The 23,343-nt window shown below is 54.4% G+C and overlaps 1 protein-coding gene across 1 annotated transcript; it reads right to left on the bottom strand.

Annotated features, from left to right (window-relative positions):
* Positions 1-17,446: 17,446 nt before the first annotated feature.
* On the bottom strand, positions 17,447-23,306 carry LOC118883237 (cytochrome P450 11B1, mitochondrial). Its single transcript, XM_036829805.1, has 9 exons — positions 23,068-23,306; positions 22,575-22,730; positions 21,511-21,710; positions 21,211-21,423; positions 20,798-20,943; positions 19,085-19,251; positions 18,576-18,654; positions 18,284-18,481; positions 17,447-18,015 (listed from the first exon to the last, which is right to left on the bottom strand). The coding sequence occupies exons 1-9, from the start codon at positions 23,304-23,306 to the stop codon at positions 17,902-17,904; spliced, it is 1,512 nt and encodes a 503-aa protein (XP_036685700.1). The 3' UTR covers positions 17,447-17,901.
* Between the last annotated feature and the right edge of the window lie 37 nt (positions 23,307-23,343).

The raw sequence follows: 23,343 nt of genomic DNA, 5'->3' as shown, positions 1-23,343 counted from the left end.
GTAGAAAAGGGCTGAAAACACCCAAGCTCCCCTTTCATCCCTTGCTAAGATAAGGCACCTATCCATCTTGCTTCTTTCCCTCACTGGAGGGGGAGGGAGGCCTCTCGCCCTCACCCCCACCCCATCGGGTCCCCGCTCCAGACCCTGCCCCTGCTCTCAACAGCCACCCCCCAGCAGGCCTGCGTCACTGCCGGACTAGGCGCCCGTCCATCTCTTTCCTCCCCCCGCTGGAGGCCTCCAGCCCTGACCGCTGCCCCGGGTTTCCTGGTCTGGCCCAGGGACAGTTTCTCCTCTGACGTGATCCAGTCGGCCGGTCCAGCGAGCCAGGCGAGATAAAAGGATGGGGCTGAAGGGGGCGGGGGCGCAGCAGGATGGCGCTGTGGGCAAAGGCCAGAGTGTGGGTGGCAGGGCCCTGGCTGTCCCTGCACAGGGCACGCACACTGGGCACCAGAGCCACTCCGGCCCCCAAGGCGGTGCTGCCCTTCGAAGCCATGCCCCGGTGTCCTGGCCACCAGTGGATGCGAGTGCTGCAGATCTGGAGGGAGCAGGGCTCTGAGAACATACACCTGGACATGCATCAGACCTTCCAGGAGCTGGGGCCCATTTTCAGGTAAAGCTCTCCCTGCCCACCTGGCGAGAACACCCTAACTTTCTGTCCCTACTGGCAGCTGAGTCCCTGCTGGGCGCCTGGGGAGTGGGGGGAAGGAGCAGGAAGGGGGCTCAGCGGGGCAGGTCTGTGCCTTTGATGCTGCAGACTGGGGCCTTCGTGAGCACGGAGCCCTGCGTGGCTCGCGGCTGGGAGCACAGAACGCAGACCCCAGAGGAAGGAAGGCTTCAGTGAGGCGGCGGGAGGGACCACCCGCTCCGGGCCAGCGGCGGACTGGTTCTGCAGATGGGGCCCCGGGGAGGACACGGCACCACGGCAGGGCTGGGAGCTTGTCCCACAGGTACGACGTGGGAGGGAGACACATGGTGTTTGTGATGCTGCCCGAGGACGTGGAGCGGCTGCAGCAGGTGGAGAGCCCTCACCCCCGGCGGATGTTCCTGGAGCCCTGGCTGGCCTACCGACAGGATCGTGGGCTCACGTGTGGCGTGTTCTTGCTGTGAGGGCGAGTGGGGATGCGGACGGAGAGGGCGGGCAGCCTGGGCGCAGAGAGGAGGCGAGCCAGGGAAGACCCCGAAGCACGCCTGCCCGGGAACCATCTGGGTGGGTGGAGAGAGGGTGACCACTGGCTCCGGATGCAGATCGTGCCCATGCCCTGGGGGTCGTGTGTGCCCTGGGGCCGCGGAGGGGAGCCCGGCCCCTTCCTGCAGGGCCAGAGGATAAAGGATGGCGCCTGCCGTCAGGGAGCCCGGCACCTGCACAGGCCTCCCAGGGGCTTGCGTGTGGCTTGGACTTCTCCCCTGGTCCATCAGGGCCCCGTGGAGGCCCTGCAGGCAGCTCCCCGTCGGCACCGGGCTCTGTACTGTAGACAACTCCATGATCCCAAATTACTTCTCATCAACAGTTCCCTCTCCATAGCTTCTAGATGCTGGAGCAAGGAGAAAAAACTTGTCACAGCTATAGACCCAGATCAACAATCGTTTCCTCAAAGGACCAGAGAGCAAATGTTTTCAGCTTTGTAGGCCTTCTAGTCTCTGTCGCTACTACAAAACACTGTCTTTGGCGGGGTGGAGGCAGGCATACAGGATAAGTAAACATATGATCGTCCCCGTGTTCCAACCAAGCTTTATTTACAGACACGGCTGGTGGATGGGGTTTGTCCCACACGCTCCAGTTTGCCAACCGCTGCTATAGAAGGTCTGAGCAGCCTCATTAACAAACTAGGAACAATCAGCACATAAAACAGCAGACCCAGAGATGACCAGATACAGCTTTTTACAGGGTCACATATGACTCTACTTGGTTGAGTTCATGCCATGATATAACTCAGCATCAACAAGTCTCAAATGATTGACATTACCTAGAGGTCCTTCTCTATTACAGTGAAATTAAGCTAGAAATCATTACTCAAAAGAGAACCAGGAGATCCCCAATTGCTTAGTAATTATTCAGGGTATTTCTAAACCAATTACACAGAAGGCAAGCCCCAACAGAAATTGGGAAATAGTAAGGTCTAAACGATTATGACGTTATGACAAGTTAAAAGTGTGGGGAAAGCAGCTGAAAAAGTACTTAGTGCAAAATATATCGCATCACAGGCATCTAGTAGAAGAGAGAACAGGGTGAAAATTTTCTCAGCTTCCATTTAAGATGTTAGAAAAAGAATAGATGATCCACCCAGAGAAATGAGGAAGGGGGCTTCCCTGGTGGCGCGGTGGTTGAGAGTCTGCCTGCCAATTCAGGGGACACGGGTTCGAGCCCTGGTCTGGGAAGATCCCACATGCCGCGGAGCAACTGGTCCCGTGAGCCATAATTACTGAGCCTGTGCGTCTGGAGCCTGTGCTCCGCAGCAAGAGAGGCCGCGATAGTGAGAGGCCCGTGCACTGCGATGAAGAGTGGCCCCCGCTTGCCGCAACTAGAGAGAGCCCTCGCACAGAAACGAAGACCCAACACAACCATAAATAAATAAATTTAAAAAAAAAAAAAAAAGAAATGAGGAAGGAAATATAAAGAGGATAGCAGAAATGAACACAAGGTAAATTCACAAAGCCAAAGTTGGTTTTTTGGAAGGATTTATGGTATTGGTAAAACAGAAGAAGAGATCACAAAGAAGAAAAATAAAATTCTCATTGCCAATATCAGAAATGGAAAGGGAGGCATCAATCAGCCCTCACAGACCTTATAAAGAAAATAGGGGCTGTTATGAGTAGGCTCCTGTGAAAAATGTGAGATTCCTGATGAAATGGGCAAAAACTTAAAAAACACTGTTAACCGTAACTGCCTCCCAATGAGATTGGGAGGCTGAAGTGTCCATCATACTTTCCAAAAAACCTACAAACCAGAGATTGCTTCCCTGGCAAATACCTCACTAGTTTCATGGGAAAAATCACCCCAATATTGCAAAAACCTCTCCAGATAACAAACAGGGAGAGGCTGCTCCCCAGCACATTTACCGTAGCAGCTTAAGCCTAATGCAAAACCCGAGAAAGACAGTGGAAGAGTGGGAAATCTCTGACCATCATCTCTTATGACTAGAGATGCAAAGGTACTAACCAAACCTTAGCCAATAAAATCCTTATCTATGTGAGCTGCAGGACCTCCAATGCATGTGTATGCTGGATGGGATCCTGGAACTGGACACGAACATTGAGGGGAAATGAATGAACTCTGAATAGAAGTGTGGAGTTGAGTTAATAAGAATTTATTAATATTCATCATTTGGGACTAATGTACCATGGAAGTGTGATGACAGACAAGAGGGGAGTGATTACAGAATTGCATTGTGGCTTACAGTTTGAAACCTACTAGTTCAATTCACCACATTAACAAAGAAAATAGGTAATATCATAGAATGTTGATCAACATGCAGAAATTTTTATGGTAAAATCCAACACCCTTTCCCAGTTAAGAAGAAAACTGTAAGGAAATGGAAACAGAAGGGAATTTTATCTCAAAGAAACTATGATAGCTCAATAGAAGGGTGGGAGGATTTTCCTGAGTCAAAATGGGGTGCCGATGCCTGCCATCACCACCTCTGCTCCCCATGGAACCAAGTTCATGGTCGGTTCAGTTAGGCCAGAGGAAGAAACAAAACACATGGTGATTGGAAAGACAGGAATTACACTGCTACAAGTCACCAAAGACCATAGGCTTTGGAAAAAACAAGTGAATTTAGCATGGGCCCTGGATACAAGGTCAGTATTCAACAATGAATTTAAAAAATCAATTGTGGGGACTTCCCTGGTGGTGCAGGGGTTAAGAATCCACCTGCCAGTGCAAGGAACATGGGTTTGATCCCTGGTCCAGGGAGATCCCACATGCTGTGGAGCAACTAAGCCTGTGCACCACAACTACTGAGCCCACATGCCCTAGAGCCCTCGTGACTTAACTACTGAGCCCACACACCGCAACTACTGAAGCCAGTGTGCCTAGAGCCCGTGCTCCATAACAAGAGAAGTCACCCCATGTGAAGCCCATGCACCGCAAGGAAGAGTAGCTCCCGCTTGCTGCAACTAGAAAAACCCTGCACGCAGCAACGAACACCCAAGGCAGCGAAAAAAAATGATATAAATAAATAAATAAATAAATAAATAAAAATAATAAAATAAAAATCAATTGTATTTCTATACACCAACGACTGACCAACTGAAAGTGAAATTTACAAAGAGCACAAAAATATCACTACCTAGGAAGAAATCCAACTAGATTTGTGAAAGATTTCCACACTGCAACTACAAAAACACTTTTGAAGTTAAATCAATAGAAGGATACACCAAGCTTATGGATGGTGAGTCCCAATATAGTAAAGATTAATCTACAAAATCAATGAAATTGCAGTCAGAGTCTTAGGAGGTGGTTTGTGTGTGTGTATGTGTGTGTGTGTGTGTGTGTGTGTGTGTGTAGCTGATTCCAAATGTTCAAGTGCTTATGGAAATGGAAAGGGCTAGGATTAGCCAAGGCAAGCTAGTGGGAGAAGAAAAATGCTAGAGGACTTGCACTCTCAACTACCAAGAGAATTTGTATCATCTCATTTATGAAGACAGTGTGGGGTTGGGCTCAGGTTTGAAAAATAGACCAACAGAGAAGAAAAGCAAAGTCAGAAAGCACATATATCCAGTGACAGGCTTTCTGACGAAGCCGACCCTGCCCTGGAGTGGGGATAGACTCTTCATTGCCTTGACGAGTGGTGGATACACGAGATAACATACTCGGTATTCACAGCACGCAAAAGAAGCAGGTTCGGGACATTTGTGGATCTCAATAAATACTCAAAAATGAAGTTGTTAAAACAGAAAATGTAGAAGGCTATCTTTATGTCCTTTGGAAAATTAAGAATTTTCAAAACTGAACAAAATACTGCTGGTCACATAAGAAAAATAACTGGTATTATGTAAAAATTTACAATGTCTGCCCCTGAGAAGGTACTGATAAGACAGTAAAAATGCACACCATAGATGAGGGGAAAGCACTTCAAACACATATCTGCTAAACGACTCGTATTCAGAATATAGAATGAACTTCTTCCTACCAATCAGTAACTAAAATAGTAGATCATCCAATAGAAATTGGAGCAAAAGGCATGAAGGCAGTTTACCAGATATGAAATGTGTATGGGTAATAAGTATAAGAAAAGTTGTTGAACACGATTCCTCTTGGTGGAAATGCAACGTGAAACAAGAATACGATGACCCCAACGGGAATGACTAAACGTTCAAAGACGACCACACCATGTGTTGGCGAGATTTTGAAGTGTGCAGGATCGTGTGGAGTATAAGCAGGTACACTCTGTGGAAATCTCTTCAACAGCCTCTGCCAAAGCTGTACTTGAGCACGTCAAAGACCCGGCATTACCACTTCTGGGTACGGAGCTCCTGAAGCACTCGCAATGCCCCACCTCAAGACAAGGACAGGAATATTCACTGCAGCACCACCTGGGGTAGTTACAACCAGAAACGGCCTTAATGTCCATCCACAGTAAACTGTGGTATATTCATCAATGGCAAGTATACAACTACGAGAGTGAAGAACATACAACCATGTACAAAGGCAGGGATGCATTTCACAAACACCAGCAGAGAAGAGGAGGCAGCCACAAAAACAAAGAAGGATTTCATGGTCATTGATTCAGAAGTAGGCAAACTCATGTATAGGCTCAGAAATGCAGACACTTCTTATCTTTGGCCTTGGCGCTTCTAGTGCCTGAATGGAGGAACGGTCGGTGGGAGGAATTCGGGGCTTTCCACCCACTTCTGTTTCTTGAGCTGGGTGCTGTCACATGGTGATATGCACTTGGTGAAAATCCATTAAGATGTTGGCCTACGATTATGCACTTTTCTTTTGAATGTTGTACTTTAATGAGCTCTTTATCACATATGGAACATAAAGAAAAGCAAGTGACTGGAGTGTAAAAAGCAAGTGACTGGAGTGTAGTCGTTGGTTCCTTCTGATGTGTTTGAAGAGGTGACATCAGATGCACGAGTGGGTACCTCCATCCTGGCTAGTTCCAGGAGGTAAGGAAGTATTTGTGCAAAGGCTGTGAGACACAAGGGGAACAGACAGGTGAATGGGGCCTGTGGAATTTAATGCAGGGATTCACGAGGCAGGTCTCAGGGGGAGCCCTGATCAGGTAGCATTGGTTGGTCCAGGCCATTGGTGAGCCCTCCAGCGAAGGTCATCACAGTGTTCGTGGGGCTCTGCCTGGGATGGTGCGTCAGGTCTGCCCTGGGGCATCAGCGTTTCTATGTTGGGCCAGGAGCTGGGAACAGGAGGCAGAGGGGCTCAGCAGGAGCTCATCTAGAGGGGCCATGCCAACTGCAGAAAATCAGCTGAAGGCCCTAGTATAGGGGCTCTCTGCTTGAGGGTCTGTGTGATCTTTGGGATCCAAACAAAACATGTGTCCAGGTCTCCATTTTATTTCTGGGTCCCTGGAATCCTTATGACAAACAATGAACAGGACCACTCATTGGTATAGCTACGGGACAAGGGACCATAAAACTACTTAGGGAGGCCAGATGCCTAGATGAGGTGGCAGTGTAGGTTGAAAAACATCTCCAGGGGAAGTTCTTCATGGAATAACCAAAACCTCTAGTGGGCTTGAATATTCTTGCTTAGTCAAGAATTTTAGGCAGTGTGACAACACTTGGGGGATGGAGCTAGTTAAGATAAACGTGCTTTGATATTTGCAAGTAGAAATCATGAAATCTAAGATTTTCATGTCTACTTCTTTTTAGGTCCCAGAGTTCATGAGCTATATGTTTACAAGAGCTGTGCAGACAACTGCACGTTTGTGTATGTAGCCCTACAGACCCCTGAAACCCCCAGACAGTTAAGAACTAACAGTTTCTTTTGGACTCGTTGCTGTAACGGTATATTTTGAAATGAAGGAGAACCTACCGACATTGAGAAGGACCTCATACACGGTAAACAGTTGAGGAGGAACTGGAAGGACCGGGGGCGGTCAACCTTGTTCCTGAGCTTTGTCTCCGTCCTAGTCAGCAAAACACTGGCGTGAGAAGCCCCTGTGGAGGGACCGATCGTCTCCCTGTTTCGCAGAACGAGTTGGTGGTCCTTTGCTTTCTTGTGAGCCAGAGACACGGACCCCCCAGGGTCCCACCTTGGCGAGTTACCCATTGAGGGCTTGTTTCAAGTGAGAAATAAACAGCATTATTGTTTGGGTACTGTGGACCCAGAGACTTCTTTGTGGTTTTAGCATTTGATCCTTTTTCCCTCATTAGGCATCATCTCACACATAGACAAAAATATCTCGCCACTTTAGGGAGCAGAGATGGGGTATTTTAATAAAAGCAAAACAGTCACAGGGTAGAGTCTACGTGCCCCCTGAGAGAGTGGCGCCAGGTCTGCTCAGACCCCGGGTACCCGAGGCACCTGAGCCTGCATCCTCCCAGTTTTCAGGTGGGGACGACGGAAGCAGACAGGGTCCTGGAGATGCGGTGGTATGTGGACTGTCGGGGCCTGCCATAGAGACTGTGTCCAGCGCCCCACGTGGCTCAGTCAGACATGCCCCGCGCGACTGGAGCCGCCTCTCAAGGTGGCGCCAGGCTGCCTACAAGGGACGGAACGTTTCCCCAGATGCTGGCATCTGAGAAGGGCGAGGGACCTGAAGGCCAGCTGGTGACTGCCTTGAAATGGCAGGGAGAGAGGTCCGGGGTGCTGCTGTCACTCTCCATGCCCCCATGGCCGGTATCGGGAGAAGGTGTGGACGGAACAGAAAATCAGACCGTCGTTGCTCTCCTCCTCCTCCTTCTCCTGTAACTCAATACCTGAATTGAAGGGACTGAGACAAAATTCACAGAACATCAAATTCATCATTTTAAAAGTGTGTACTTCAGGGTGTTTTAGCACCTTCCCAGTGTCGTGTAACCATCACCACTGTGTAATGCCAGAATATTTCACACCCAAAGAAGCCCCACGTCAAGCAAGCAGCTCCTGCCCATCTCCACAGGCCTTGGCAACCACTCATCTGCCTTCGGTCTCTGTGGATTTGCCTGTGCTGGGTCTCTCCAGCAGGGTTCTCCAGAGAAACAGAACCCGCAGGAGACATAAGTCGACGTCGTGAGAGAGGAGGGGACGGAGGGAGGGATCAGCGGACAGAGAAAGAGAAGACATTGGAAAGAGATAACTATTTTCAGGAATTGGTTCACACACTTGTAGGTGCTGGCAGGTCTAAAATCTGTAGGGCAGGCTGCCACGTTAGAAATTCAGCTAAGAACTATGTTGCAGCCTTGAGTCTGAATTCCGCAAGGCTGTGGGCAAGAAACTCAGGCAGGGTGTCTGTGCTGTAGTCTTTCAAGGAGAATTTCTTCTACTTGGGGAACCTGGGTCTTTGCTCTTAAGGCCTTCCACGGATTGGATGAGGCCCACCCATATTATGGGGGATAATCTGCTGTACTCAAAATCTCCTGATGAAAGAGCTAATCGCATTAAAAAATATCTTCAGAGGGGCTTCCCTGGTGGCGCAGTGGTTGAGAGTCTGCCTGCCAATGCAAGGGACACGGGTTCGAGCCCTGGTCTGGGAGGATCCCACATGCCACGGAGCAACTAGGCCCGTGTGCCACAATTACTGAGCCTGCGCGTCTGGAGCCTGTGCTCCGCAACAAGAGAGGCCACAATAGTGAGAGGCCCACGCACCGCAATAGTGAGAGGCCCGCGCACCACAATGAAGAGTGGCCCCCACTTGCCACAACTAGAGAAAGCCCTCGCACAGAAACGAAGACCCAACACAGCCATAAATAAATAAATTTAAAAAAAAAAGACCAAAGGATTCAAGACTGTTTAAAAAAATATATATATATCTTCAGAGCAACATCGAGATTGGTGTTTGGCCAGTGAACTGAACACCATAGCTTAGCTAAGCTGACACGTGAAATCACCCATCACTCTGGATATTCCACACAAAAGGTATCATACAATATATGGCCTTTTGTGTCTGGCTTCTTTCACTGGGCATAATATTTGAAGGTTCATCCCTGTTGTAATATGTGTTGTTACCTTGTTTGTTTGTTTATTTAGATAGCTTTACTGAGATGTAATTCACATACCATGCCATTCACTCATGTAATGTATAGAATTCAATAATTGTTAGTATATTCATAGCTATGTCAACCATCACCATAGTCCATTTTAGAATATTTACCTCACTTTGAAAAGAAATCCCATACCTATTCGTGATTATCCCTTTACACTGCCCAGGCTCAACCTCCCATCACTAGGCAACCACAAATGTACTTTCTGTCCCTATAGACTTCCCTGTTCTGGACATTTTCTGTGAATGGAATCATATAACCCAGAGTCGATTGTGATTGGCTTCTTTAACTTGCCTTAGAGCTTTCAAGGTTCATCCATGTTGTGGTGTGTTTCAGTACTTCCTTTTCCTGGCTAAATAATATTCCATTGTGTGGTTATGCCTCATTTTGTTTATCCGTTGATCAGCTGAAAGACATTTGGCTTGTTTCCACCTTTGGTCATTATGGACAATGCTGCTACCAGCATACATGTGAACATCTTTTATGTGGACATAGGTTTTTAATTCTCTTGGGTGTATGCCTAGTAGTGGAGTTGTTGGGTCCTGTGATCACTCTCTAACCATTGGAAGATCTATCAGGCTATTCCCACAGTGGCTGCACCATTTTACGTCCCCACCAGCAGTGCATGAGGGTTCTGGTTTCTCCACATCCTCAGCAGCACTTGTTATTTTCTGATTTTTTGATTCTAGCCATCCCAGTGGGTATGCAGTAGTACCCCTCTGTGGTTTCATTTGCGTTTCCCTGACGGCTCATGAGGTTGAGGATCTTTTCATGTGTGTGTGGGTCATCTGTGAGTGCATCTTCCTTGCAGAAATGTCCATTCAACTGATTTGCCCAACTTTAAATTGAGTTGTCTTTTTTTTTTCCCCCCCCGAGCAGCATGTGCGATCTTAGCTCCCTGACCAGGGATCGAACCCTCGCCCCCTGCTGTGGAAGCGCAGAGTCTTAACCACTGGACCACCAGGGAAGTCCCGTGGATTGTCCTTTTATGACAGAGTTTTGAGTGTTCTTTATACATTCAGAAAACAAGTATCTTATCAGACATATGATTTGGAAATACTTTCTCCCATTTTGTGGCTTGTCTTTTCACTCTCTTGGAAGTGTCCTTTGAAGACCAAACATTTTTAACTTTGATGAAGTCCAAATTATCTAGCTTTTCTTTTGGCGCTCGTGCCCTTGCTGTCATATTTAAGAATATTTTGCCAAAACCAGGACCATGAAGAATTACTTTTATGTTTTCTTCTAAGATTTTTACAGTGTTAGCTCGTATGATTAGGTCTTTTGTGCATTTGAATTAGTTTTTGTGTAAGGTCTGAGTGAGGTAAAGGTCCAATTTCATTTTCTCCCACGTGGCTATAAAGTTGTCCCAACATCATTCCTTGAAAATATATGCTCCCCAGTGGATAATCTTGGCACCTTTGTAAAAAATCAAGTGACCACAGATGTATCACTTCATTTTTGAACACTCAGTTCTCCTCCATTGGTCTGTCTGTCTGTCCTTGTGCCAGTACCACCCTGTCTTGATGATTGTGGCTTTGTAGTAAGGTTAGAAATCGGGAAGCTTGAGTCCTACCTTGTCCTTCTTTTTAAAGATTACATTGGCTACATAGGTTCCTTGCATTCCATGTGAATTTTAGAATCAGCTCGGCACTTTCTACAAAGTCAGCTGGAATTTTCATAGGGGTTGCATCACATCTGGAGACCAATATGAGGAGTATTGTCATCATAGCAATATACAAGCTTCTGACCCATGGATGCAGGATGCTTTCCAACTCTACAGATCTTCATTCATTTCTTTGACGGTGCTTTGTAGTTTTCCAAGTATAGAGTTTGAACATCTTTTGCTGAACTCATTCCTAGGTGTTTCACGTTCCTGCAAATGGAATGGGTTTCTTAATTTTATTTTCAGATTCGCCCTTACAAATGAAGAGAGATACGATAGATTTTTGTATCATGCACGTGTATCTTGAAGTATTGCTGAACTACTTTATTAGATATAATAGTTTTAAGATGATTTCCTTAGGATAGTCTATATACAAGATCATATGACCTGTGAATCGAGATAGTTTTCCTTCGTCCTCTGCAATCTGGATGACTTCTGCTTACTGCCTAACTGCTCTGGCTAGAACCTCCAGGACCACGTTGAGTAGGAGTGGTGAGAGCAGACATCCTTCTCCCTGATCTTAGGAGGAAAGCAGCCAGTGTTTCACCATGAAGCATGATGTTAGCTGTGGGTTTTCCATAGGTGCCCTTTATCTACTCCTAGTTTGTTCCGTATTTCTTACCACGATGATGGTGTTGAATTTCACTAAATGCTCTTTCTGTGTCTCTTGAGTTGGGGAGAATGTGAATTTTCTTTTCTATTCTACTGATGGGGCTATTGTCCTCTTACAATTAATTGACCTTTGGATATGAAACCAACCTTTTATTCCTGGGATGAATCCCCCTGGTTCAGAATGTCTACTTCTTTCTATATGTTGCTGAATTTGGTTTGCTGGTCATTTGATGAAGATTCCTGAAGGAGGTGGGGAAGCGGGTGAGCCTGAGTGGGCCCTGGAGAATGCAGGGGACATGCAAAACGCCAGGCGAGGGGCTCTGGGTCCTTCTCCATCCCCAAGGTGTCAGCTAACTGGGGGACGTCCTTGCAGTGGAGCTCCCCTGCAACGGCGGCTTTCGCATCCACTCTGTGTCTGCCCACTCATCGTCCTGCCTGGCACGCCCTCCACTTTGCTGGCCCAGCCCCGCCAGGCCTGGTCTGGGGCAGAGGACGAGTACTTTCTCTAGTGGCTAAGGCCATGACCCAGGGCTCCCTCCTCGGGTGACAGCTCCCTGGATCCCTGCCTGTGCGGCCGTGGTGAGCCTTTGACTCCGTGCCCCAGCCGCCTCCCATAAAGTGGAGAGAATCGTGGTGCCTGTGAAGGGGACCAGACAAGTCAGTGTTTGCAAAGCGCTCAGAGCTGTTTCTGGCACAGAGCACGTGCCATGTGTTTACCAGTAAGTGGGCAAGAAACTGTTCTCCAGCTCGGGAAGGCACTCCCAACAAATGCCTGGGTGGGGTGAGAGGGACATTTCTTACTTAGTACTTTTCATCTCTTTGCTGCACTGGATTCTGAGTTCCATATCAGAGCTAGGTGGGCGCCAGGGCTCTGGTCTCTAGAACAGAGGCTGGTCACCCTGGTTGAAACCTACCCCAATGCAGACAGAGTGGTGGCCACACGGTGAGGTCCCCAGAGGGTGTCTGTGTCACCTCTGCTGCCACACCCTGACCACTGCCCCCGTGCGGACAGGCCCTTCTTGCCTCCCCAGATGGGGGTCACTTCCTGAGGGACTGTGAGGACACCCTGTTCTTCTTCTGGACTGAGGCCAGTGCCCTGTCTGGACCGTTCCGGAACCCCAGGGCCCCTTGTGCTCATGTGGCTTCCTGTGATTGGGGTTCACTGCTCCCCCTCGGAGCGGCTCTCGGATGGCAGCTGATTCATGAGTGCCTTTCCCTCCTGCCACAAGAATCAGCCTTACTCCCTCTGGAATCTTCTCTGGTGACTAGCCAAGGCCCTGCCAGGCGCCTCACCTCAGCAGAGACCAGGTCAGTGGCTGCCCACCTCTGTGGCTTCGACCCGACGAGGTCGGCCACGAGGGGTTTGGTCAGGCTCCCAGGCACCTGTGTCACACGAGGCGTGCTGCCCGGCGTCCCGCGGGGTGCGGGCGCCCTCTTTCCAGGCAGCTCTGGGCTTCGGCCCTGGCTGCTCCCGCAGACCTCACGGGAAGGAGGGCCTGAGGATTGGAGGCGATGGCTGTGCAGCGGGTGTTGGAAGGAGGAGCACCAGACCCGTGACAGGGACCATCGGGAGGCCCCACGCGGCGCGAGGAGCCACAGGCGCAGGTGCCTGGATGGAGGCGCTGCGGGCGGTGACTGTCTCTGTCACCCGAGACTCTGTTACCGGTGGTCGCCGGGCATGAGCACAGCACGGCGCCCTGAGTGTCGTGCGGGGCGTGCGTGCGGGGCTCTCCTCGCGTGGGTGGGTGCTAGCCGGGGGCAGCCTTTGGTGGGGGGGGGTGTTAGTCCTGTTGGCAGCAGCCCGTTTGCTGGGGGCCTGGGGTGCCCGGATGCTTGTTACTTCAGCTACTGAGGCCCTGGCGGAATGCTGGCCGCTCGGCCTCTTCCCCACCGAACTCCAGAGTCCGTCCCAGCTGGGGCCTGGAATCCTTCAGGCTGTCTAGCTGGGGTCGGCTTCCCCAGGGCTGTTCCTCCTCACGCCCCCTGACCTCTGACCCTCGCTCCCCTGGCAGGAGTCCTCTCCCCTTGCCTGGCGTTTTGGGCGAGCCCGGGCGGAGCTCAGGCCCTGCAGTCACAGGGATGAGGGTTCCCATCCCCACCGACCCGTGGATTAGCCCTGAACCCTCGGACAAAGACCCTTGTTCTCTGGGCCCCATTTTCTGATGGACGAGATGGGACAGTGACAGATCCTCACTCACAGCCGCGTCTGGATGGGACGGATACAAAATGTGGATCCGGTAACACATAAGAGCTCCAGATTGCTAGTGGCTGATACGTTAAAGCCATACTAGTGTGACTATGCCATCATTATTCCTGTAGCGTCCTTGCAGATTTAGGAGTGATCTGGAGGATTAGAAGGAGTTCCACGGCTTTTCCAAGCTCACACAGCTGTCGCTAAAACGGCCACTCAGGCTCCTGAGTCTCCCCAGCAGGGAAGCCCGAGGCTGAGGGCGCCTGGCCCTGTCCAGGAGCGTCCGGTGCTGGAGATAAAGGGCCTCGGCACATGCTGAGGGTTCAGAGGGGCTGGTTCTGAAAGCTGAGGAAGAGCGCACATCACAGCAGGGAAGCGACTCCGGAATGCTCTAAGTACTTCAGTGCTAAGTCCTGGGGGGCACATACACCCGCGCCCACAAGATCTGTGCCCTTGGGCCTCTCCACAGTCAGGGATTAATCGAATGTAGCCGTGCATTGTCAGCTGCTGGGCTCACACTCCCACTTTAAATCCCGCATCTTCTCTCTAGGGTCCGCGTTCCTTCCGTTGAAGCAAATTCCGGGTAGCTCTTTTGGTGAAGGTGTGACTAGCGATCTGCTTTTGTCACTCGCCTTTTCTTTGAAAATGTTTCCCTTAGCCAGTATTCCTGAATGGACAGTGAGCGGATTTAAATCCGCTGTGGATGGCCATTTTCCCTACACCCGCGAGTGTATTGTTCTGATGTTTTCTGACATCTAACGGTGTTGTCGTGACAAATCTACTGGACGCTTGTCTTTGATTTCCAGAGGCTTTCTGATAGTTCTCCTCACTGTTAATGTGCTGCTTAAAACACAGTAGAATATAGGTTTATACTGTGGTTGTGTGTCTGTCTGGGGCTGTGGGTGTATCTGCAAGAATGTGTGAGCCCATCCGCATCCTGGTGTAACTCTGGGACTCGCCTTTTTCGTTAACACCTGGTGAACACCATCCTATACAAATGCTTGCACATGGACCTCACTTTTTCATTTCACTGCTGGTTAGGCTTCTAATGAACAGACACACCGAAAGTTAGCCATCCTTTTACTGAAAGAAAATTACATTGTGTCCATTTTTGACATTATGAAAATTATTGAAATAAATATCCATTTCTATAGTTTTGACTCATAGGATATAATCCCACTGAGGTCTTGTCTTTCTCACTACCATATAGCACAGTGCCTGACACGTAGAAGGTCCCAGTAAGTATGTGTTAAGTGGTGAATGAAAGGGGGTACAGCCATTTTAAACTTTGGCTAGCAATCCTACCATTGTCCCACATTCTACCAAGCACATACAACCACCAACCAGTAATTCTAGGACCTCTCCTGCAAGGCAGGCAACTCGTTCCACAAGGAAGCTGAAAAACATTTTGCAGAGATTTGAATTGACAATTATGGGGATGCCCGGTCCTCCCCCGGGGCAGCCGCAGACGGAGAGCCTCCAGACACCGACTGCCTATTTAAATGTGCCACTGAATGTCTTCAGGTTAGAGCAAAGGGATGGAGCTGATACTCTGAAAATCCTCCCACTCCAGCAGCTCTACAGAATCAAAAACATGTCAAGAGTGCATTTCTGGGCTGGCAGAAAGGACAGGACCTCTTCAGGATCCTGAAACAAGGAGGGACCTGGGCCAGGGAGGAGGGAGCACAGAAACCAGTACAGCAGCCAGCAGGGGAGGGCTGGGCACAAGTCACCAAGTCTAGTGATCTGGTGGCCCCAGTTAGAGGGGGGAAAGGACGAGAGGCGTAGGACACAAGTAAGATTAGAAACTGTGATCAGAACCCCACGGAAAGGCAAGACTTTTAAAACACTACAACAACACTGAAAATGCAGCCTGGAAACCTGCCGTCCAGCACTATGGGGAGGCGAGGAAGAAGCCTAGCTTCCTAAGGCTGGGATGGAGGACGGTACGTGCTCCCCCCGAGAACTGAGAAAAGGCCCCCACGCTGGTTTAGGATTTATGTTACTCATGCCTCAGAGGAAACCCCAGGCTGCGTAATTAATACAAACAGTGGCCCTGGGAAAGCGATAACCCTTGGGCGACTGGAGGACACAGCCTCAAACCAGGCCCCAGTGGCACACGGACCATGGAAGATGTTCCAGGTCTTGGCATCGGGCTTCTTAAAGGCAATACTATTTCTACCTTGAAAGATGTGAAGAGGCATAAGAATTATGTCGATTACACAGTAGACTGTTGAGATAACCTGGAAGACTTTTACAAAGAGCCAGATGGACACTCACACTGGAAAGGCATGGGAAATTCCAAGCAGGATAAAGAAAAAGAGACTCCTACATAGGCTTGATACGGGAAAACTGGAGAAACACGGAAAACGAAGAGACGATCTTGAAAGCATCCAGAGATGCTTTAAATTGGAGGTTGTCTCCAAGATGTGCACGATCACTCCCAAGCCAAGGTCCTTCAACGGGAAGGAGATGCACTGAGGGCCTTAGAGATGGGATTGGCATCCTGGCTTCGGTGGTACCCCTGCCAAGGATGCGCTGTGAGACTCTAGCAGGTGAATGAACTCAGTTTCCTCGCCTGCAAAATGGGGATGAGCACAGTGGTTGCCTCTTAGGGCTGCTGTGAAGATCAAGCAAACACACGTGCCAAGCTTCACAGAATGACACACCTTCACCCCAGGGTAACGAGGTTTTCATTCCATTCCTGCCATCACACACCCTCCACTCTCCACAGAACAGGGCCACAAACAAGGAGACAACTTCTGAGCAGTGGGAGAAGAAATCCCCGTTTATTCAGTGCCGGTCGAGCCAGAAAGCTGGGCACTTCCCGAGCACCAGTCTCCCTGCGTGGCCTTGAGGCCTGGTGAAATCGTAGTTATACAGAATCCCCAGAGGAAGAGCTTGCGGCTCAGAGGGATTGAGGGCTGGGCCCACGTGCTAAGCCAGGGCTCCAGCTTGTGCCTGTGCGACCACAGATTCTGGAAACTCCTCTCTTCTCCGTGATTCTCCAAGTCTCCCTCCACAGTGCCGGACTGGGGCAAGCGAAGACCACACTGGTGGCAGCAGGCCTCTTCCGCTGCGGGTGGAGCGGAGTGGCCAGGGGTGTGCAAGCTCTTGTTCTCCTCCAGGGATCTTGGCACCGAACAGATGCCATCGAGGTGGCTCAGTGCCAGCAGGGGCGGCGCAGCCAGAAACACAACTCCTCCTGCCCTACTGCCTCGCCATGACTGAGTACCTGCTTCTCACCAGACGAGGTGGGAGTGGGGAGGGAGGGAGAGTGGAGAGGCCCCACCACCCCCTCTTGCCTCTGGGCCCCCTTTCTACCTGGGGGTGTCACCTGACCCCAGGTGGCATGGGACAGACATGCTCCTGCCAACTTGGGGACCCCAGCTGGTTCTCAGTTGTTCAAAGCCTCTTCCACCCATGAGGTCAGGGTGGCCGCTCTGCTCTGGGGCATGGGGCACTGCACGAGGGCCGCGGGGCCATCCAGACCGGCTCCGCTAAAGGGAGCACGAGATGGCCCCACAACCTCCTCTAGAGGCTTCTCTGCGGCCCCCGAGCTCCTGCCGGAGGCAGTCAACATCCCTCCTGCTGTCAGATGTGTACCATTGACCCAGATGTCCAAGTTGGCTCTTTGGTAGCTACTCTTCTAGTAAACATGACTGCTGACCTGCCTATGCAGGCCCTTGGCTGGGCGCTTCGGCCACAGTCCCAGAGGACCGGCTCTGCCAGGAGGAGCCCACGCGGCCTGAGTGGAACAGGTAGATGGACAACTAACAACCCAGCTTGAAGGGCGAGTCCACGCCAGAGCACTGCAGACAAAAGGGCGGCATTTGAAATGGCAACGAGCAGGGCAGGGGACGCCCAAGTTGTCAGCTCCTGCAGGGGGGCAGAGTTTAGCACAGAGGGCATAGAGACTGGACAGGGAGGCAGAGGGCGGCGTCTGAGGTCCCTTTGCTTGGATGGACTCACGGGGAGCCTGGAGCTAGTGCTGGGGCGACAGGGGCTCCAAGGCCCTCAGATGGTGCCCCTTGCAGGACAGGGCCCTGGTGGGACCGGGCACATGACCAGGACCTGAGACCAAGTTTCATCCCCAGCTCTGCCCAGGCCTCGCTGCACAGGCTGGCAAGCCCTGACCCTCGGAGGGCTGGGCTGTTGCATTTGTGCAACGCGCGGCCTGGACGGTGGTGTGGCTCAGGAAGCAGGGCCCATGGGAGAAAAGAGGGGTGGCCTGGGCTCAGGCAGAGGGAGCGTGTGGTGTGACTAGCCCGACCGAGTGGCGACGTGACTAGCTGATGGCCCTGAAGGTGAGGAGGGGGAGGGTAGAGGGCATCAATACGAAGCGGTAGATCATCTTTACGTCCTCTTGCACCAGCGTCTCCACCAGGAAGTTTTTCAGCACCTAGGACAGAGGCGCGGGTTCTGCCTGGCCCGGCCTCCCCTGCCTTCCAGGGCCCGGAGGGTGGGTGCCCCAGGAGCAGAAGCCTGAGGTTCCCATCCAGGCTGCCCGCCCAGGCCCCGCCCAGGCCCCATCCAGGCTGCCCGCCCAGGCCCCGCCCAGGCCCCGTCCAGGCCCCATCCAGGCCCCGCCCAGGCCCCATCCAGGCCCCGCCCAGGCCCCACCCAGGCCCCGTCCAGGCCCCGCCCAGGCCCCGCCCAAGCGCACTCACGTGGTGCAGCAGAAGCAGCATCTCCGCCTCTGCCAGGCGCCGCCCCAGGCACTGGCGCACGCCAAAGCCAAAGGCCAGGTGTGGGAACCTGGTACCAGAGGCCCGGCTGTCCAGCCAGCGCTGGGGATGATAGCGCTCGGGCCTGGCGAACATGGCGGGGTTTCGACCCAGGGAGTACAGTAGCACCTTCACCAACGTCTGCAGACAGGTGGGGAGGGGCAGGGTCAGAAGCCCTGTGGGTGAAGGTCAGAAGGCGGGGTGTCTGACAGAGGAGCCCTGCGACCTCACTCACCCCAGCCGGGACGTGGTAGTTCTGCAGCACCAAGTCTGAGCTCACCTGTCGCTCCAAGAAGACACCCACGGGGTACAGCCTGCGCACAGGGGCGGCCGACAGGGCCCTCAGCTGGGACAGGGCCCTCGCTTCCCTTCTGCAGCCTTCCTAGCCCAGCGCCCCCGGCCCGAGGGCAGCTCCCCCAGCGCCCTCACAGGCCGCTCCTGGCACCGGGAAGCCCAAATCCCGAGGGGCTGCTTCCTTGCATCTCCTGAGTCAGCCAAAGCTGCCCCGGCCTGAGCAGCCCCGGGCCAATGAGGGCCGACGATGGTCCCGGCACACTGAGGTGGGATCCCAGAGGGAGAAGCACCCCCATCCCTCTAGGGAGAGGAAGAGGAGGTGCAGGGGGACGTGGCCTTGGGCCAAGCTGCCGATCAGCAGCCCCGGCGTCTGCCTGCAAGCCCCGGCGAGCGGGCTGTCCCGACGGCGGGGCCAGGGCAGCGGGGGTAGCCCAGGTCTACCGCGCCTACCTCAAGGTCTCCTTGAGGGCCGCCCGCAGCAGGGGCAGCTCCGTGGTTGCCCTCTGGGGATCTTCTGAGATCCTGGCCTCGGCCCCCTGGCTCTCCTGGCGCAGGGCCTGCTGCACTTCCGGGTTCCGAGCCAGTTCAAAGAGAGTCATCAGCAAGGGGAAGGCCGTCTGCAGGAGCCATGGGACCAGGGCTCAGACCTGGGCACAGGCCGTGCCCCTCCACCCCCAGGGCACCCCTCCCAGAAAGATGGCCGCCGTCCCCTGGGGCAGGGACCTGTGTGCCCGGAGATGACAAAGCCCAGAGACCTGAACCCCAAGATCCTAAAGCCACCTTGTCTACTTCCCCTGAATCCCTCGGGGAAGGTGTCCCCAACCTCCGTGAAGACCCAGGCCTCCTCCAGCCACGTCAGAGCCCGGCTCTCACCCTCCTCTGGGCCCAGGAGGCGCTCACTCTTGCCATCTACTCAGCGGGGAGGGTTCAGGGGCCCCGGGTCCATCTGCTGCCAGTGGGTCACCTCCCTGGCCAGCCACAGGCAGGTCCGAACACGGGGTCCTAACATGAACCAGCCACCCCGGGCCCCAACCGTTTCCTCCTCCTGGATCATCTCCATGTGCAGGGAGAGGTGTCCACCAGCCCAGCCTGAGATCTGGGAGGCTCAATATCTCCTAAATGCCATCCCCAAGGCTGCGCGGCCCTGGCATCTCCGGATATGCAGATACGGCTCCCTGCTGCTCCTCAGCTTTAGTCCGTGCTCTGCCCTGTGGCCCGAGAGGGTGCAGAAGTCTGAGCGAGACACTCCCTACACTGGCTTCCTCTGGCCTTGGATACAGGCCTGGTGCCCAAGGCCCCTCCTGCCAGGGGCCCTGACCCCGCCTGCCCTCCTCTGCCCACTTGCCCTGTTCCCCCCACTCAGCCTCACAGCCCTTCCTCGCTGTCCGCTCTTGCAGGCCCTGGCCTGCTGCCCTCCCAGCCTCCTCTTCTTGGCCTAACTTCTGTGTGGTCCTTCCACATCCAGCACAAAGGCCTCCTTCTCCAGGAAGCCTTCCCAGAGCTACCTCCTGAGGCACAGGCCCTGCCCTGGGCTCTCACCTTGTGGTTGCATCACAGCCCCTGCTCAGGGAGTGTCTGCACCAGGGGTCTGTGCCTCTGCTCAGGATCCTGGGTGCCTGGCCCAGAGCAGGCCCTCAGAGATGCTGGCGGACGCAGGTGCGGTCCAGAGGCAGGCAGCTTCGGCTGCACTCACGCCCCGGGGCCCACCCTGCCCACTGTGCCGTGTTGCCAGACACCTGCTCTCCCGCCCACACACTGGAGCCCCTTGCTGTCCTTCCCATCAGTCTGTCACTGCCAAAGGATCTTGAGTGAGAGCCAAAGGTACTCTGTCCCTGGGAAAGGTCCCTGTGTGGGCCTCCAGCCGCGCCTCGGCCCTTCCCCCCCTCCCCCCCCCCCGCCCAGGACCTAGATGGTCCCCGGGGTCTCTGCTCCTGCATGCCCCTGGGCCTCGTCCACTCTGCACGCTGCCTGGAGCGTGGTTTCCCACCAGAGTAACCACAAACCCCTGCCTTTGAGGCTTGGCTCCCGTGCTCCCCCTTCTCAGTTCGGAAGCTGGAGCCGTAGACTGGGGAGGGGCTCGGACGAGACGTTTGCCATGGGAGGGGGCAGCCTGGAGGCAGGAGGGCTCCCTGTTCCCTGGGAAGGGCTGGGCGCTGGCCTGACCGTGTCCACGCTCCCAGCAGTGAGGTCGATAGAGTTGGCCTTGATGGTGTCCAGGGTCATGTCCGCACGCATCAGCAGCTCTGCCACGATGCCGCTGTAGTGCCACGGGTGGCCGAGGGCCAGCTCCTGATATATTCTCCGGATGGCTCTGTTGGCTGCGGGACACACAGAGACAGAGGCCCTGGGTCTGGTGCTGGGAAGCACTTTTTTGTCATCCTCCTGCCCTTCAGCCCCCAATACCCCCAGGTCTCCATGTCCGGCCCCCATTCTTGGATTGGCCCAGGCCAGCCTCACTGCCAACTCTCTTGGGGACCATGAAGAAGCCACAGGTCCCTCCTGTGGCCTCCGTTCTCCCCAGACTGTGGTGCGTGGAGGGGGCCCTGGGGCCCCTGGTCGCAGCGCTGCCCGACCGCCGCCCTCACCGTACTGGAAGATGTAGTCCCAGGCCTCAAAGTGCTCCTGCCACATGCTGCCGCTCGTCCAGCGAGACAGCCTCCTGGGCACGAACATGAGCTGCACGGTGGACTTGAACATGGCCTCCAGAGCGTGGATAAAGTTCAGGCTGTCAGGATTCGGGTGCTGGGCAAAGAGGCCCAGCTGCTCTCCATAAAGGACTAAGTGGCTGGCTGCGGGGAGGAGGGGGTTCCTGAGCCTGAGGCCGCCCAGGGCCCCACGACCACCTCCCCCGGCCCGCCCCGGTCGCGAGCCCACACCTTCGATGGCGTAGTGGAAGATGCTGGGCCTGATGTCCAGGGTCAGACTGCCCCGGGCATTCTGCAGCACCCTCGCCTTCAGGGCCCGGGAGAAGTCCCTGGCCGCCCGATCCACCAGGGGCGCGTACTTCTGCACAGCCTGCAGCGACAGCACATCTGGGTTCAGCCGCAGCCGGTCCAAACGCCACTGGGGCCCGTTTCTGTCGAGCAGGGAGCGGGGCATCAGGGCGTCCAGAGTCAGCAGCTGGCCGCGGCCCTGTACTCCACCTTCCTTAACCCAGAGGGAAGCGGGCGAGGCGGGGAGCCGCCTGTTGGTTCCTAGGGGGCAGGCTGTCCGCGTTTGGGCCTCGGTGGCACCTCTTCCTCAGGGCGCCCTCCTGCGCTTCGCCCAGGGGAGACGGGCGCCTCTGCCTGAGCCTGCTGCGGGGGTTTGTGCAAACTGGCAGGCCCCGTGCCTGCCACACCGTCTCCCACCCGGGCCCTCTCTGGGGCTGAGGCTTTTGCTGTGAGGAAGGGGGCTGAGCCCCCAGGCAGGCCTGGCCCAGCTTTGCTCTCGTCACACCCCAGAGCGGGCGAGGCCCCTGGAGACCTTCACCTCCCGGCTCCTGCGATGCTGCCTCGGTGCCAGCCCCACCTGCCCCCTCCCTGCAGAGCCTCTGCTGCTCCGTGGCAGGAACCAAGTCGTGTCTCTCCTAATGTCCACACAGAGCCCGGTGCCGACGGGGGGCTGCCTGCAGGGCCTCCACGGGGCCCTGATGGACCAGGGGAGAAGTCCAAGCCACACGCAAGCCCCTCGGAGGCCTGTGCAGGTGCGGGGTCCCTGACGGCAGGCGCCATCCTTTATCCTCTGGCCCTGCAGGAAGGGGCCGGGCTCCCCTCCGCGGCCCCAGGGCACACACGACCCCCAGGGCATGGGCACGATCTGCATCCGGAGCCAGTGGTCACCCTCTCTCCACCCACCCAGATGGTTCCTGGGCAGGCGTCCTTCAGGGTCTTCCCTGGCTCGCCTCCTCTCTGCGCCCAGGCTGCCCGCCCTCTCCGTCCGCATCCCCACTCGCCCTCACAGTAAGAACACGCCGCACGTGAGCCCACGATCCTGTCGGTAGGCCAGCCAGGGCTCCAGGAACATCCGCCGGGGGTGAGGGCTCTCCACCTGCTGCAGCCGCTCCACGTCCTCGGGCAGCATCACAAACACCATGTGTCTCCCTCCCACGTCGTACCTGTGGGACAAGCTCCCAGCCCTGCCGTGGTGCCGGGTCCTCCCCGGGGCCCCATCTGCAGAGCCAGTCCGCCGCTGGCCCGGAGTGGGCGGTCCCTCCCACCGCCTCACTGAAGCCTCCCCTCCTCTGGGGTCTGCGTTCTGTGCTCCCAGCCGCGAGCCACGCAGGGCTCCGTGCTCACGAAGGCCCCAGTCTGCAGCATCAAAGGCACAGGCCTGCCCCGCAGAAGCCCCTCCCTGCCCCTCCCCCCAACTCCCCGGGTGCCCAGCAGGGACTCAGCTGCCAATAGGGACAGAAAGTTAGGGTGTTCTCGCCAGGTGGGCAGGGAGAGCTTTACCTGAAAATGGGCCCCAGCTCCTGGAAGGTCTGATGCATGTCCAGGTGTATGTTCTCAGAGCCCTGCTCCCTCCAGATCTGCAGCACTCGCATCCACTGGTGGCCAGGACACCGGGGCATGGCTTCGAAGGGCAGCACCGCCTTGGGGGCCGGAGTGGCTCTGGTGCCCAGTGTGCGTGCCCTGTGCAGGGACAGCCAGGGCCCTGCCACCCACACTCTGGCCTTTGCCCACAGCGCCATCCTGCTGCGCCCCCGCCCCCTTCAGCCCCATCCTTTT

Source organism: Balaenoptera musculus, chromosome 17 (assembly GCF_009873245.2).
Source record: "Balaenoptera musculus isolate JJ_BM4_2016_0621 chromosome 17, mBalMus1.pri.v3, whole genome shotgun sequence".
Taxonomy (NCBI): domain Eukaryota; kingdom Metazoa; phylum Chordata; class Mammalia; order Artiodactyla; family Balaenopteridae; genus Balaenoptera; species Balaenoptera musculus.
This window is presented reverse-complemented; position numbering and strand designations above follow the sequence as displayed.

Excerpts from the sequence above, each read along its gene's own strand:
- LOC118883237 (XM_036829805.1), bottom strand. The coding sequence starts at position 23,306 with ATGGCGCTGTGGGCAAAGGCCAGAGTGTGGGTGGCAGGGCCCTGGCTG. Across the intron at positions 18,482-18,575 it reads ACTACCACGTCCCGGCTGGG|ACGTTGGTGAAGGTGCTACT; the intron begins GTGAGTGAGGTC and ends ACCTGTCTGCAG. Across the intron at positions 18,016-18,283 it reads TGCTGCTTCTGCTGCACCAC|GTGCTGAAAAACTTCCTGGT; the intron begins GTGAGTGCGCTT and ends CCTCTGTCCTAG.